The following is a 12478-nucleotide window of genomic DNA, read 5'->3' as shown; positions in this document are numbered from 1 at the left end:
AAAACAGAATAAAAAGATGAAGATGTCAGATGCAGCAGCTTATCTAAACGAACTTTAAATAATTATCATCCCAACCTCTATGCATGCTGAATGATACCCAAAGTAAAATAAAGCAGTGGGATATTTCTGAATAATGAACTAACAGCTAACTCCACAGCATCCTAATTTTTTTAAGAATTTATCAATGTCTTTAGAGAAAAAAATTTTTAAAAATTTGTTTTTGCAAGTGGATGACTGCTACAATCAGATAGTGTACTGGGTCTGGCTGGGATAGAGTTAAGTTTCTTCACAGCAACTGTTACGGTGCTGTTTTAGATGCGTGACCAAAACAATGCTGATAACACAGTAATGTTTTAGCTGTCACTGAACAGTGTTTGTATAGCATCATGGCCTCCTGTTTCTCACTCTGCCCTCCCAGTGAATAGACTGGCACTGCGTGCAAGAGGTCAGGAGGGGATACAACCAGGCAGATGACCCCAACTAACCGAAGAGATATTCCATCCCATAAAACGTCATTGTCATGGTTTAACCCCAACTGGCAGCTAAGCACCACACAGCTGCTCACTCACTCCCCCACCAGTAGGATGGGGGAAAGAATCAGAAGCATAAAAGTGAGAAAACTCATGGGTTGAAAGAAAGACAGTTTAATAGGTAAAGCAAAAGCCACGCACACAGTCAAAGCCAAACAAGCAGTTCATTCACCACCTCCCATGGGCAGGCAGGTGTTCAGCCATCTCCAGGACAGCAGGGCTCCAGCACGTGTAACGGTGACTTGGGAAGATGAACGCCATCACTGTGAACATCCCCCTTCCTTCTTCTTCCCCCAGCTTTATATGCTGATGATGATGTCCTATGGTCTGGAATATCCCTTGGGTCAGTCGGGGTCAGCTGTCCCAGCTGTGTCCCCTCCCAACTTCTTGTCCCCCCCCAGACCCTAGCTAATGGGGTGGGGTGAGAAGCAGAAAAGGCCCTGACTCTGTCTTGACTCTGTGTGAGCACTGCTCACAGTAACTAAAACATCCCTGTACTATCAACACTGTTTTCAGCACAAATCCAAAACATAGCCCCATACTAGCTACTATGAAGAAAATTAACTCTATCCCAGCCAAAACCAGCACAGTCATGCTCAGCAATAAAAAGGGAGAGGAGAGGGTTTAGGGGAGTTAGCTGTCTTTTGCTCAGGAGCTGGCTGGGCATCGGTCTACCCATCAGAGGTGGTAAGTGATTGCTTTTGCATCTTTTGTTTTATTTTGCTTGCTTTCTTCTTCCAGCTTTCCTTCATTTTTTATACAATTTTTATCTCAACCCCAAAATTTTCTTGCTTTTACTCTTCCTTTCCTCTTCTCCCATCCCAAGCAGAAGGCAGCACGGAAGGGAAGTGAGCAAATGGCTGTGTAGTACTTAGCTGCTTACGCGAGTTAAACCACAATAGGTCATTAAAATTAAAGAATTCTGATTTTATTTTCCTCCAAATACCAGCTCTAAAAATTTAAAACCAGTGTTTTAATTTTTAATCAAAATGTTAAATCATTTTTCTTACCTTGTACTTGTCACCTTCATTTTTAGACTGTAAAAAGTGCTTACTCATTTCTTGGGTTAAAACAGAGACAGGATTATCTACCTGTAAGAATAACTTAGTTTATTTTAATTTTCAGTAAAAAAGTTCTCATGTAACTGCATATCCATGAAAGTGAGCAAATCATCTCCCTGTTCCACACCCAGCAATTCAGTAATAAGCTGAGAAGCAGATCCAGTAATTAATTTTTCTACTCCTCTCACCCCTTTTTTTCCAAAAAGAAAAAAACCAACAACAATGAAAACAATTTTAAAAATTCAACTCCATCGAATACAAATTAGAACCACAACAAGGACAACTAAGGAATGGTTTCCAGGAGAATAACTGACTTGTAGAAAGACAGTGCCTGTTTTTTCCATTTATTTAACAAGATCTACATTAGAAATTTTATCCAATGCTGTTTAATTTCTCATTATTTAATTGATCAAAGTATTGCATTAAATGGAATGAATTGCCCCATATACTCTTACAGAAGTTTCCACAAAATAAAATCAATATGTACTAACAGAAGTTTATATTATTTGAAAGGCTGAATATGTTGAATGTTTTAAACTTCATGTGCACTACCTGATCTTTCCTTAATCATGTAAGCAGCAAAAACACACTCAAATTTCTGCAACAGCAGAAACTGAAATAATGAGCAGAAAAAAAAACCCTCCAGGTATGAAAGAAACCTACATATGCTAAGACTTTCATTAACAGCATACATGACTCATGGCTCACAGATGATGGCAAATACTTATCTGTCTGGGACAGAATCTTATTCTGCATTGTATGAGGCATAAATTTCAATTTTCTTTTGCCATTGCATTTGATCTTGAAAGAATACAGAAGTGGTGAACCTCTCATTTAACAAAATGGAACATTGTTTTTTATTTGAAGAATTATAACATCACATGCTGATAACTTAAATTGCACAGAATTTAAACACCGTAACAATTACCTGTATATTAAAGTGATCCAGTATTCCTATGAGTTCCTCTTTCTTTGAAGAAATTAAGGTCCCTAATGGTAAAAAAAGGAAAAACACCAATAGATGCAAAGTAGAGAGACATACAATGCCCTAGCCTACTGTTCAATCTAGTGGTTCTTAGTAAATGTAAAAAATGAGACTAGTATTTTTGTAACACAGATTTATTCCTAAATCAGAAACATTGTTTGGTTGGGGTTTTTAATCTTTCTGATGTATTTGCATTTGTACAGAAAGACTTCTAATTAAAGTCCCTCCTTGCCTCATAAACCCTCTGTAAAAGAATTTAGGTAAATCAGCAAATTAAAAAAAACTCAAAAAGACTAAAAACTATGTTCAGCCTCATCATACAAGCAGATATTCATAAAGACTAATACTGTATTACCTCACATCATGCAGAACCAGACACAACTGCTTTTCACATGCTAAAATATTCTTAGTCTAAGGTAAACACAAAAAATACATCATCCTTGAATGATGAATGAAATGAGAAACTTTATCCTTTACTAACATCAAGGCATTTAAAGCAATGAAAACATTTAAAGAGCTTCTAAGACTGAGAACAAGACAAACTACCACCAACCAGATTTGCTTTTCAGTCTGTAACTCCTGCTTCCATCCAGAGTAATGTGCTGATTCACAATAATAGAGCCACCATACACTTCTGGTTTAAATGCATCTCTGCCTCGGTTTCGCAATGTTATGGAAATATCTGCAGAACTACAAAATAAAAATAATAAAAGAGACAACTAAAATTACTTCCAAATCTTAAAAAAAAACAAAACAAAACATCAGAACATTCTATTTTTCCATAAAAATTGTAATGTCTTGTACAGGTCACAACTGGAAGTCAGTCATAGTACCAATCGCAACAAGATACATTTATGTTGTTTAAGCCAAAACAGCACTGGAGGCATATGGCCATAAAGGCTGCCATACACTGACCTGTCTGCACCTTCTATGATTCAGATAAATCATGAGCCAAAAGCAAGTAGTTGTGAGAACAGATTTCCCCCACCTTCCCTTCCCATCTGAGTGTCCCCATCTTTAGGTTGCAGAATCAAGTTGCTTTTTTGGTTGTTCTCCAGTCCCCAAACTGACTTCTGTAGAATACTGGCTTCTACAGCCATCCCTAACCAAAGTAATCTATAGCAGAATGCTTAAGGTGTTCTTCTAGAAGAGATGGGATGTGGTTTCAGTTCTGAATTTAGATTTTCTGTTTCTCAAGTGAATGCTGAAACACTAAGGTATTATACATAAGGCAGGCACTGCCAACAATTTTACTCTAAGCACCTCTGAAAAGAAGAGCCTGGGGCTCTGAGTTACAGCTTTATGTAAATGTAAACTCTTAAACATCATCTCCTATCTTTTTATTGATTCCCCTAAACATGTTATCCCCCACTCTTGCAGCAAACATGAATCCACTTCCTGCATGTTTAATAATCCACCTACATGTCAAGGTCTTTATATTGTATATACATTCATGTCACCAGAAAGACAGAAAAAGAATTAACCTCACTGCTCACAGAACAATGATAACTAGTTTCCAATGAATGTTTTTCTAACGAACTCAATTCTTCTGTAAGATATCCAAGTACATCATGGAAGTAATACACAAGAACTGGGCAATATGCAGGACTTATCACTGTTAGCTAGTTCAGAGATAATGGTATACTACTGGTAAAATTTCTAATGTGGTTTTTGTTTTCAGTTTGGGGTTTTTTTTGTTTAAATATGATCTCTTCAGTGTTATGGTTTTTATTCAAATCTGGTAGAGGAAACAAAGGTGAACAGAAAACTGATCAGCTAACTGAATCACAATCACTAAACAACACATTCAACTTTAAAACTAAGAAAGTTTTACTTACGTCTCTCCATCTCGTACAAACATTTTTAATGAGGAACCTCTATTAGTTGCAGTGGCTTTTCCACCAAGACCAACAATAAGAGCAGTTAATACAGAACTTTTCCCACCTGTAATAGAAGCATTGAACTTTTTTAAAAAATAAGTTATTGTAACTCCTTATAAAGTTCACCTTTATTACGTATTTTTGTTTGACTGCTTATGTATTAATGCACTTAAAGTCCAAATTCTGTCTTTATTGAACAAACATAAAATAGCAAAAACTCTAGAAAAACATCTGCTACTTCCAACGTTGCCCCCCACCAAAAAACCCCAAACATGCTAAGCCAAACTTCTGTTACTTCTATTTAGCAGTTTACATTCAATAAGATGCCTTATCTCAGGAGGAAAGAATCTCTCCTTCCTTACAAGCATACAGAAAATATGTACATGACAAAAGAAATCAAACACACATTACCATTGATATCATATAACCTTTATCTGAAAGGTTTTAAGCTCTCTTTCAAAATTTATGTTTAATTTTTGAAATTCTCTCTCCAAAAGAAGTGAACTTGCATAAATATCACTTCCTTCTCCTGTAACAGTTTCTACATGACATATACTTGGACAATTACTGTGCATTTAATAATGAACATACAAGTACATTTAGTTTAAATATAAATTTATGTATGATTTAGCTATGAGAAGATTTATATTCACATTATCTTTTGCAAATCTCCAAATTTAAGACCTAACTTTTTCAACAGCCTTTAACTACTGGGATAGACCTGTGAGGTTCCCAAGCCCAAAAATGAATCTCTCTCCATTCCTAAAAGATGGCTAGCAATTCTTTTTCAAATAAAAATTACATCTTCTAAATTATTAACAGAAGTGTTCTTTGACAAAGAAATGATGCAATTAATACTTACTTCCATTGCTTCCAACAACAAAATTGAGATTTGATCCAAACTGAAAAGGCCCCAACATCGAATGGCACATAAAGTTCTTCAGCTGGATACTTTCAATTATCCCAACTTCCCCTACAGACTAAAGGATTAACAATTAAAACTGGTGTTATGTATGCATTTTAATGATACACAGTTTATCTTTTTTTAAATATAATGAGAATCCAAGTGACAGCATGATATAAAACATCAATGGTTACAAGCTACAAGGAAATCAGAAGGGTTTCATGACACTATGAGAAGTTACTTGCTACAGAGCAGTTGCATAATAAAACAAGGGGAAAACAGTTACCAAAGCTTATCACTCACCCATAGTCACTTTCAGTTCTCCCCATAACTAACTTATAATTAATACAATATAAAAGATTAAGATCATAGATTCTATACAGCTGTCAGAGCAGTAGTAAAGAGCATCATAGAAAGACTTTTTTGTTACTTGAATAATAGTATTTGTGAGAATTCTTAGCACGGCTTAGAACAAGGGAAATTAAATTAGATCAGGAAGGGGGAAATGAAACTAGAAGTGGGACAGCCCACTGTTCAACTGGTGAAGTATTGTTTTGACAGGAAACTTCAGGATTATCGCCAGTGCTTCAGAAAAGCAAAGTTTTCTAAAAAAGCACAAGCAAAGTCATCAGGAAAAATAAGCAAGCCAATGACACAGAACAGCTGCTGCTCAAGAAAATGAAGTGAGGAATAACGCTTCTGCATACCAGAAATGAACCATGGTGTCTTATAGAATAGAAGAGACTATTTCAGTTGGAAGGGACCTACAACGATTATCTAGTTGAACTGTGTACCACTTCAGGGCTGACCAAAAGTGAAAAGCAAGTTATTAAGGGCATTGTCCAAATGACTCAAACAGAGGCCTGGGGAATTGACCACCTCTCTAGGAAGTCTGTTGCAATGTTTGACCACCCTCTCGGTAAAGAAATGGTTCCTACTCTCCAGTCTAAACACACAAGATGGTATAACACACAAGACAGTATTTGCAATCTCAGATACTATTTCTAAAAATTCTCCATCAAATTAGAATTCAACTATTACAGAAAAGCAGAAAAAAGTGGTATTCCTATTTTCAAGTTTCATTTCCATCAAAATACACATTTCAAACACTAGGGTTTTTTGGGTTGGGGTTTTTTTTTTTTTGAGTAATTTGAAAGTGTCAGCTATGCAAAACAAACAAGTATTTGGTACTTCTTTCAGTAAATAATTTGTTTTCTAAATATTTTCTCTGCTTTTACTACAGCCATAAAGCAAATATACCGTACTTCTATCAAACAAAATCTGTTTCCTTTATTTGGTTATTTGAGAACTTCAGTAGTACTCATTCTATAAAACCAAACTCTTATTTCATGATCAACTGTTATAACTACATGACCCAAAAGAAATAAGGTAAGAATGAACTCATGCAGAAGTCCTCATCACAGACATTACCTCTAGTTTCTTTTATATTGGTTCCACTGAAGCCTACATGCAAGACTTTTATTTCAACGTCAACTAAAGGCACAGAACCTTTTTATATCAACTTTTTTTCTTATATCTTCCCCTCCACAAAACTTTTTAAACAACTTACTGAATTACTATCAGCTGATGACTGTGAATTTTCTTCTTCATTGGACTCATCACTATGTTCATCTGCGTATTCTTGTCTCTGCCTTTTATGGGGTCCAGGCTTTGAAATACTTTCTTCCTTTCTCTTACCCATGAGTACTGAAAAATGAAAGTAACAAAAGATTATAGGTTTCAGTCTTGTAGATGAAAACATACCTACAGATGATAGCACAGACATACCTATTTATTTACTTTGGTAAAAGAAATATTAAGATCATAGCAAACATTGCACCAAACAAATACTTTCTCAGAACTGAAATCTCAGTGAATTTAAGCCTAAGCTTACTATGAAGAAGTTGTATTGGAACAAAAGAAACACAACTTCACTATTCTAATCAAGCTGAATTTGTTTGTTGATTAACAAAAAAAAAAAGAAAAATCAACCTTGATTCTGTTTTCCTTGGTACATTAGACTTCGGGATATTTGCTAGAATTGTTTTTGGTTAGTAATGGAGTTGAAGATTAAGTTGTAAAAAGTACATAGCTATCACAATATAATCAGCAGCCTCAATGCAGGTTTGATCAAAGCGAGCTGCACAGCCAAAAAGAAAATGTATTAATTATATGCAGTCGACAAATGCCTAGAAAATTAATACGTAGAATAAAGGAAAATTATATTCATAGCACTGTTCCTGTGCTGTTTCTTTCACACACCCACCCTGCTTTTGTGAGGCAGTGTAATGTGATCACAGTAAATAAAATGCTGTTATTTTACTAATGAAGGATAACAATTCTCTATATAGAGAACTTCTTTTTTTCCCCTCTACAAATGAATAAACACACAGACTTCCTGCACTAATATGACTGGTCAGAAACACATCTTGCAAAAGTTACAAGGTTATTAAAGTCACATAAAACTGAAACAACAGGCATCAAGATCAGTCAAAATCTCACACTTTCTGTAACTGTAACCTTAGGGCATGGTTTTTATTCCCCCAGAAGTACATATTACATTCTTCACACCTAGAGTCCCAAAGCACTACACAAAACACGGAAGTTCACATACTTTTGCCCAAAGTAGAAGCAAGGTTCTGCTTATACAAAGGCAATGCACAATCTTTTTATTTGCCAGTAGTTAAGTCACCTACTGGTAAGTGTCCAAAACAGGCTAAAACTGACATCAACTGCATAGTTTTCTGACATCAAAAAGTTTCTGAAATGGAGTATGTTCTACTCAGACAACTTTGTTTACTAGAATTTAATCTAGAGCTCCCTTCTAGGGAAGATGGCAACAAACTTAAATGCGTCTCACCAGTTCGAGCAAAATTCAGATGCATTAAATGCAATTAATATCCACTGCTGTAGAAAGATCACTGCATGACACATGGCCTAAGAGTAGGCTGAGTTTATTTAGGAAAATAAAGAAAAATAATAATTTTTAAAAAATATGGGGTGGGGTGCAGGAAAGGAAAGAACGACCAGTGTTAGAGACACTGCATGGTTTGAGACCAAACTGACTGTGTAGAGACTAAAGACAATAGGGGCTTGGACAAAAGAACACTTCTAGTCGCAGACACATTTATGATAATGAGTGACCACTTTCTTGTCCCACAGGACAAATGGGGCTATCCAGGAGGGAAGGCAGGCAGGTCAGTCTAACAGTTCCTAATGTGATTTCCTGTGCCCTGCAAGGAAGGTGACAGGATCCATGAGAAAGCTGGGTGGATCAGCACAGCAGTAAAGCCCTCAGGCCCTCCCAGAGCTTCTCTGTGGGTCTTGCTCCACATTCTCTCTTTAAATGTTTTAGGATTAATAACTTGAAGAATCTACGAAGAACTCAGAGAAATAAAGACTGTTAAATTACAATTTTAGTCATAAGAACTAGCACTGCAACGGAGAGGAACAGTCTTTCCTCCCTCTGTCTCTTCTGTATGTCTCATCACCCTGAGTTCAAGCAGCTCTATGCAGCAGAATAATTACACAGGACTGATTCTACTGAAAATTAATGCAGGAAAAAGCTTTTTTCTTTTTAAATGAGATAAGTTCCCCAATCATTTCACCATGCACATCTGTACGTTTGGGTCATTGTGGAGAAAGAGAGCGCTTCTTTGAGCATCTTCTTTTATTTCTGCCAGCTTAATGTTTCGGCCAAACTATAGCCTGATTTCAACCGATAAAAGGTCAGATAGCTCATACTACCAAGCACCACAGACAATAGCATTTATTATATGAAACACCACAGACATTAAAATTTTTTACATCATTATAAAGAGTATTTCATTGCTATTCTAGATATTCATTGAGTGTTTTATAAAATACAGGTTCTAATAATTCCCTCATTAATTTTCTTTGACACAGTATCTAAATTATTAAAGAAAAAAATAATATGCATCTCTTTCCACTAAGTGCAATGAACAAAATCCAAAGCAAATACAAAAATGCAATAAACTTCCCATCTGACGTTCTTGCAATAATTTTGTGGCAGGGATTTCAGAACAAGTACTGGATTATTATTATGTCTATTAAGTATTTACATGAAATCTGTCATTTCCTTTTTACATTATGTAATTTAATACCATACACATAGAAACCAAGGAGCAAATACGCTTCATGATTCATTTACATACCTTTTGCTATGCTACTTTCAGTTTCCTACATAAACATGTCTTTATGCTTAAATTACTCAGACCAGGAAAGAGTCTCTTGTATGCTCTTTGAATTTATCCATCACCCAAAAATGAAGACAAGCATTCATTCAATCTGCTGTTCCATTGAAATCTTTCTCTAGAAAGAAGGGAAAACACAAGATTTAAATGTTGTCATTATTAATGTCTGAACTAAAGATCAGGGCTAGGAGTTCCATCGCTATACCATTTGGACATTTAAGAAAAAGAGAGTGTAAGAGTGGAAGACAGGACAAAATAACCTAGAAGAAAACTCACTCATGTAATCTAAGCGTGAGGAAGGCAAAGGACAGAACAGTCTCCACCACAGAACTCTTGAAGAGCTAGTACTGCAAACAAAACTTAAACTGAAACTGCAAGCAAAACTTTATGGAAGTAGCCTCAGAAATCATTCTGACAAGTACCAGCGGATGTAATACCTACAGCAAGTACAAAAAAGCCAGAAGGAAAGAGAAACTGACTGAAGCAACAAGGAATCCACTAATATGACTTCACAAGAAACAAAGCTTTAAAAGCTAAAGAAAGAAATAACATTAAAAAAAATAAAAAACCCACATAAAATGATATGTTCTTTTTTTTTTTGACAGAAAAAGTTCCTTTTTTTACATTAATTGCTTCCAAAACTCTCGCACCAAGACACCCCTAATTTTCCTCATTAAGTTTTTAACTGAAAAAACAGTTGATTTCAGTCTCAGCAGCACTTACCATGACTAACAACAGTTTGGGAATAACTACTCAAGGCAAAGGAAAAGCAGCTGATCTGACCTATCTGAAGGTTATTCAAATGTGCAATACTATATTGGAAACAGTTAATCTGGCAAAAACATATATTAGTGCAAGTATTTTAAGATTCGTAATAAACTAATAGGAAGCCAACAACAGACACTATTGACAAATGTTAACAGAAGTTTTTTTTAATGGACCAGGCATCATATTTAAAAACTGAAGTCTAAATTTATGTTTATATTGCAATATAAAGTAGGACTATGCTAAAGGAAACCTCTGATGACAGAGTCAGGAACATCAGTAATTCAAACAAGAACCTGACTGTTACTCAGAAAGACAAAACGGAAGTACTGATTTAATAGAGAAAATGAACTTTACTGCCATAGAATGTAAGAGCATACAGTTCAGAACAGAAACTGTAGCTGTAAGTCATGAACCAGTAAGGGCAAGACAGATCCAATTCTGAAAACATCACAGGATCACTACAAATTATTACAAGTAATTGTTAGGCATGTAACAAGAGCACGAAAGAAAAACGCAATCCTCAAATGTGCCGTATAAAACTATTAGGACTATTACATGTTATAGTAGAAAAGCATTTACCCCGTTAACACCAAAGTATAGGAAAACAGAGGCTGCATCCACTGGAAGCAACATGCACCGATGCCCACCCGTGTTCCAACTTAACCAATGGCATCTCTTTCCACAGCTTCCATTGCAACGCAGTTGTACAACTGTTTTCCTCTTTCCCTAGCGGGCTGGTCACAGTCGGCCTCATCCAGAGCAGACACAACCAACCTCCTGCCACCAAAACCGCTCCACTTGCTTTCTAGCAGCCTTGTGTTGGCCTGGTGTCCCTGTGAGGTAGGAAGCAGCTGCCACTCAAAACACTCACTTTAACCACTCTGCACCCAGACCGGCTACAACCCGGACTGCCTTTCGTCCAGTTCGCAAAACAGAGGTAGAGAAAAGACATCAGAGCAGACCTATGGCGGGATGAAGGCAAGATATGGGAGGAAGCGTTGGGTGGGAGAAGAGGAAGAACGAGTTGTGGTCTTCTACTGATGTACAGCACGCTACCTTTGCTTAAACAGACACACAGACAGTGATAAATAAATTACAAGTTAACTCTAGCAGCTTTTAATAACGAAGGAAGGGAACATTCACTATCTGCTGGACTTAAAAGGCACGTGTTTCAGAGGACTGAAGTCAGAAGCCTAGCTTCCTAGGCAGCAGTGGAGTGCGGTGTATTTTTAGGGGCTACCCGAGCCAGCTGTCCCACGTTAGACTACACGACTGACATCCACGACTCCTCTCCGAATATATTCGCAGCCAATGCACAAGAAGCCTATACCACCCCACTCAGACACTGGAGAAGCACTGTCTGACCGAGAGCAGCACAGAAGGCAGCTCCACCTCCTCTACGGGGAAGGACAAAGGAAAGAGGGGGCAGAAATCCCCCCCGGTCGCACCTCCAGTCCCGCGGTTATTAGCTGCTTGGCCCAACGCCTTCTCCGGACGACCTGGAAGGATCCACTCACCTCCCAGAGAGGCGAGACAGGTCCCTCGCCGGCTGGAAAGCCCGGGCGGCGGCCGCTCCCCGGTCCTTACCCGCTTCCCACCGCCGGCTGCCGACGGGCAAAGCCGGGCACCCCGGCGGGGAGCCCTCACACCAGGCCGAGCAGCCACGACACAAGAAGAGCGGGTGACAGAAGCCAGCTCCGGCTGCTAACGTGCCCGCACAAAACCACCTGCGACAGCCCCCCCACGGCGCGGGCGGGATCCGGGCGGCGGGGCGCGGGGCTCCCGAACACAGCGCGCCGGGGCGGGGGCAGGCGACGCCGCTCCCCTGCGACCGACCGACCGACCTCCCAGCCGCCCCCCGCTCCCAGGGAGCAGAACCGCGCCCGGCCACCGCGGCACCGCCCGCCCGCCCCCACCCACCCTACCTCTCCTCAACGCCGCTGAGCGGGCGGAGCCGTTACAACCGCCGCAAGCTCAGACCGCCGGCAGGTCCCGACCCGCGCGGCGGCAGCGGCGGCGGCGGCAGCCTCGGGCCAGGAGCGGTGCGGACGCCCGGGCGCGACGGAAGAGCCGCCGGGAGGGCGGCGCCTGCGCGCTCCCGTCCCCCGCCCCGAGGGGGCCGTTTACCGTCGGCCC

The 12478-nt window shown here is 38.9% G+C and overlaps 1 protein-coding gene across 2 annotated transcripts in view; it reads right to left on the bottom strand.

Annotated features, from left to right (window-relative positions):
• Positions 1–12459, bottom strand: part of SMC6 (structural maintenance of chromosomes 6) — a 40926-nt gene extending 28467 nt beyond the window's left edge. The window contains exons 1-8 of one of the 2 annotated variants that reach the window (XM_069805748.1): positions 12268–12459; positions 9536–9692; positions 6931–7067; positions 5319–5436; positions 4415–4520; positions 3130–3266; positions 2520–2581; positions 1541–1621 (exon numbers count right to left, since the gene is read on the bottom strand). In XM_069805748.1, the coding sequence (XP_069661849.1) occupies positions 1541–1621; positions 2520–2581; positions 3130–3266; positions 4415–4520; positions 5319–5436; positions 6931–7062 (636 nt within the window). In that variant the 5' untranslated portion in view covers positions 7063–7067; positions 9536–9692; positions 12268–12459. The remainder of the gene's footprint in view (positions 1–1540; positions 1622–2519; positions 2582–3129; positions 3267–4414; positions 4521–5318; positions 5437–6930; positions 7068–9535; positions 9693–12267) is intronic. The other variant, XM_069805747.1, reaches the window with a different exon arrangement.
• Positions 12460–12478: the final 19 nt, after the last annotated feature.

This window comes from Haliaeetus albicilla, chromosome 18, assembly GCF_947461875.1.
Source record: "Haliaeetus albicilla chromosome 18, bHalAlb1.1, whole genome shotgun sequence".
NCBI classification, from domain to species: Eukaryota; Metazoa; Chordata; class Aves; order Accipitriformes; family Accipitridae; genus Haliaeetus; species Haliaeetus albicilla.
The sequence above is the reverse complement of the archived record's forward strand: the minus strand, read 5'-3'. Positions and strand labels throughout refer to the sequence as shown.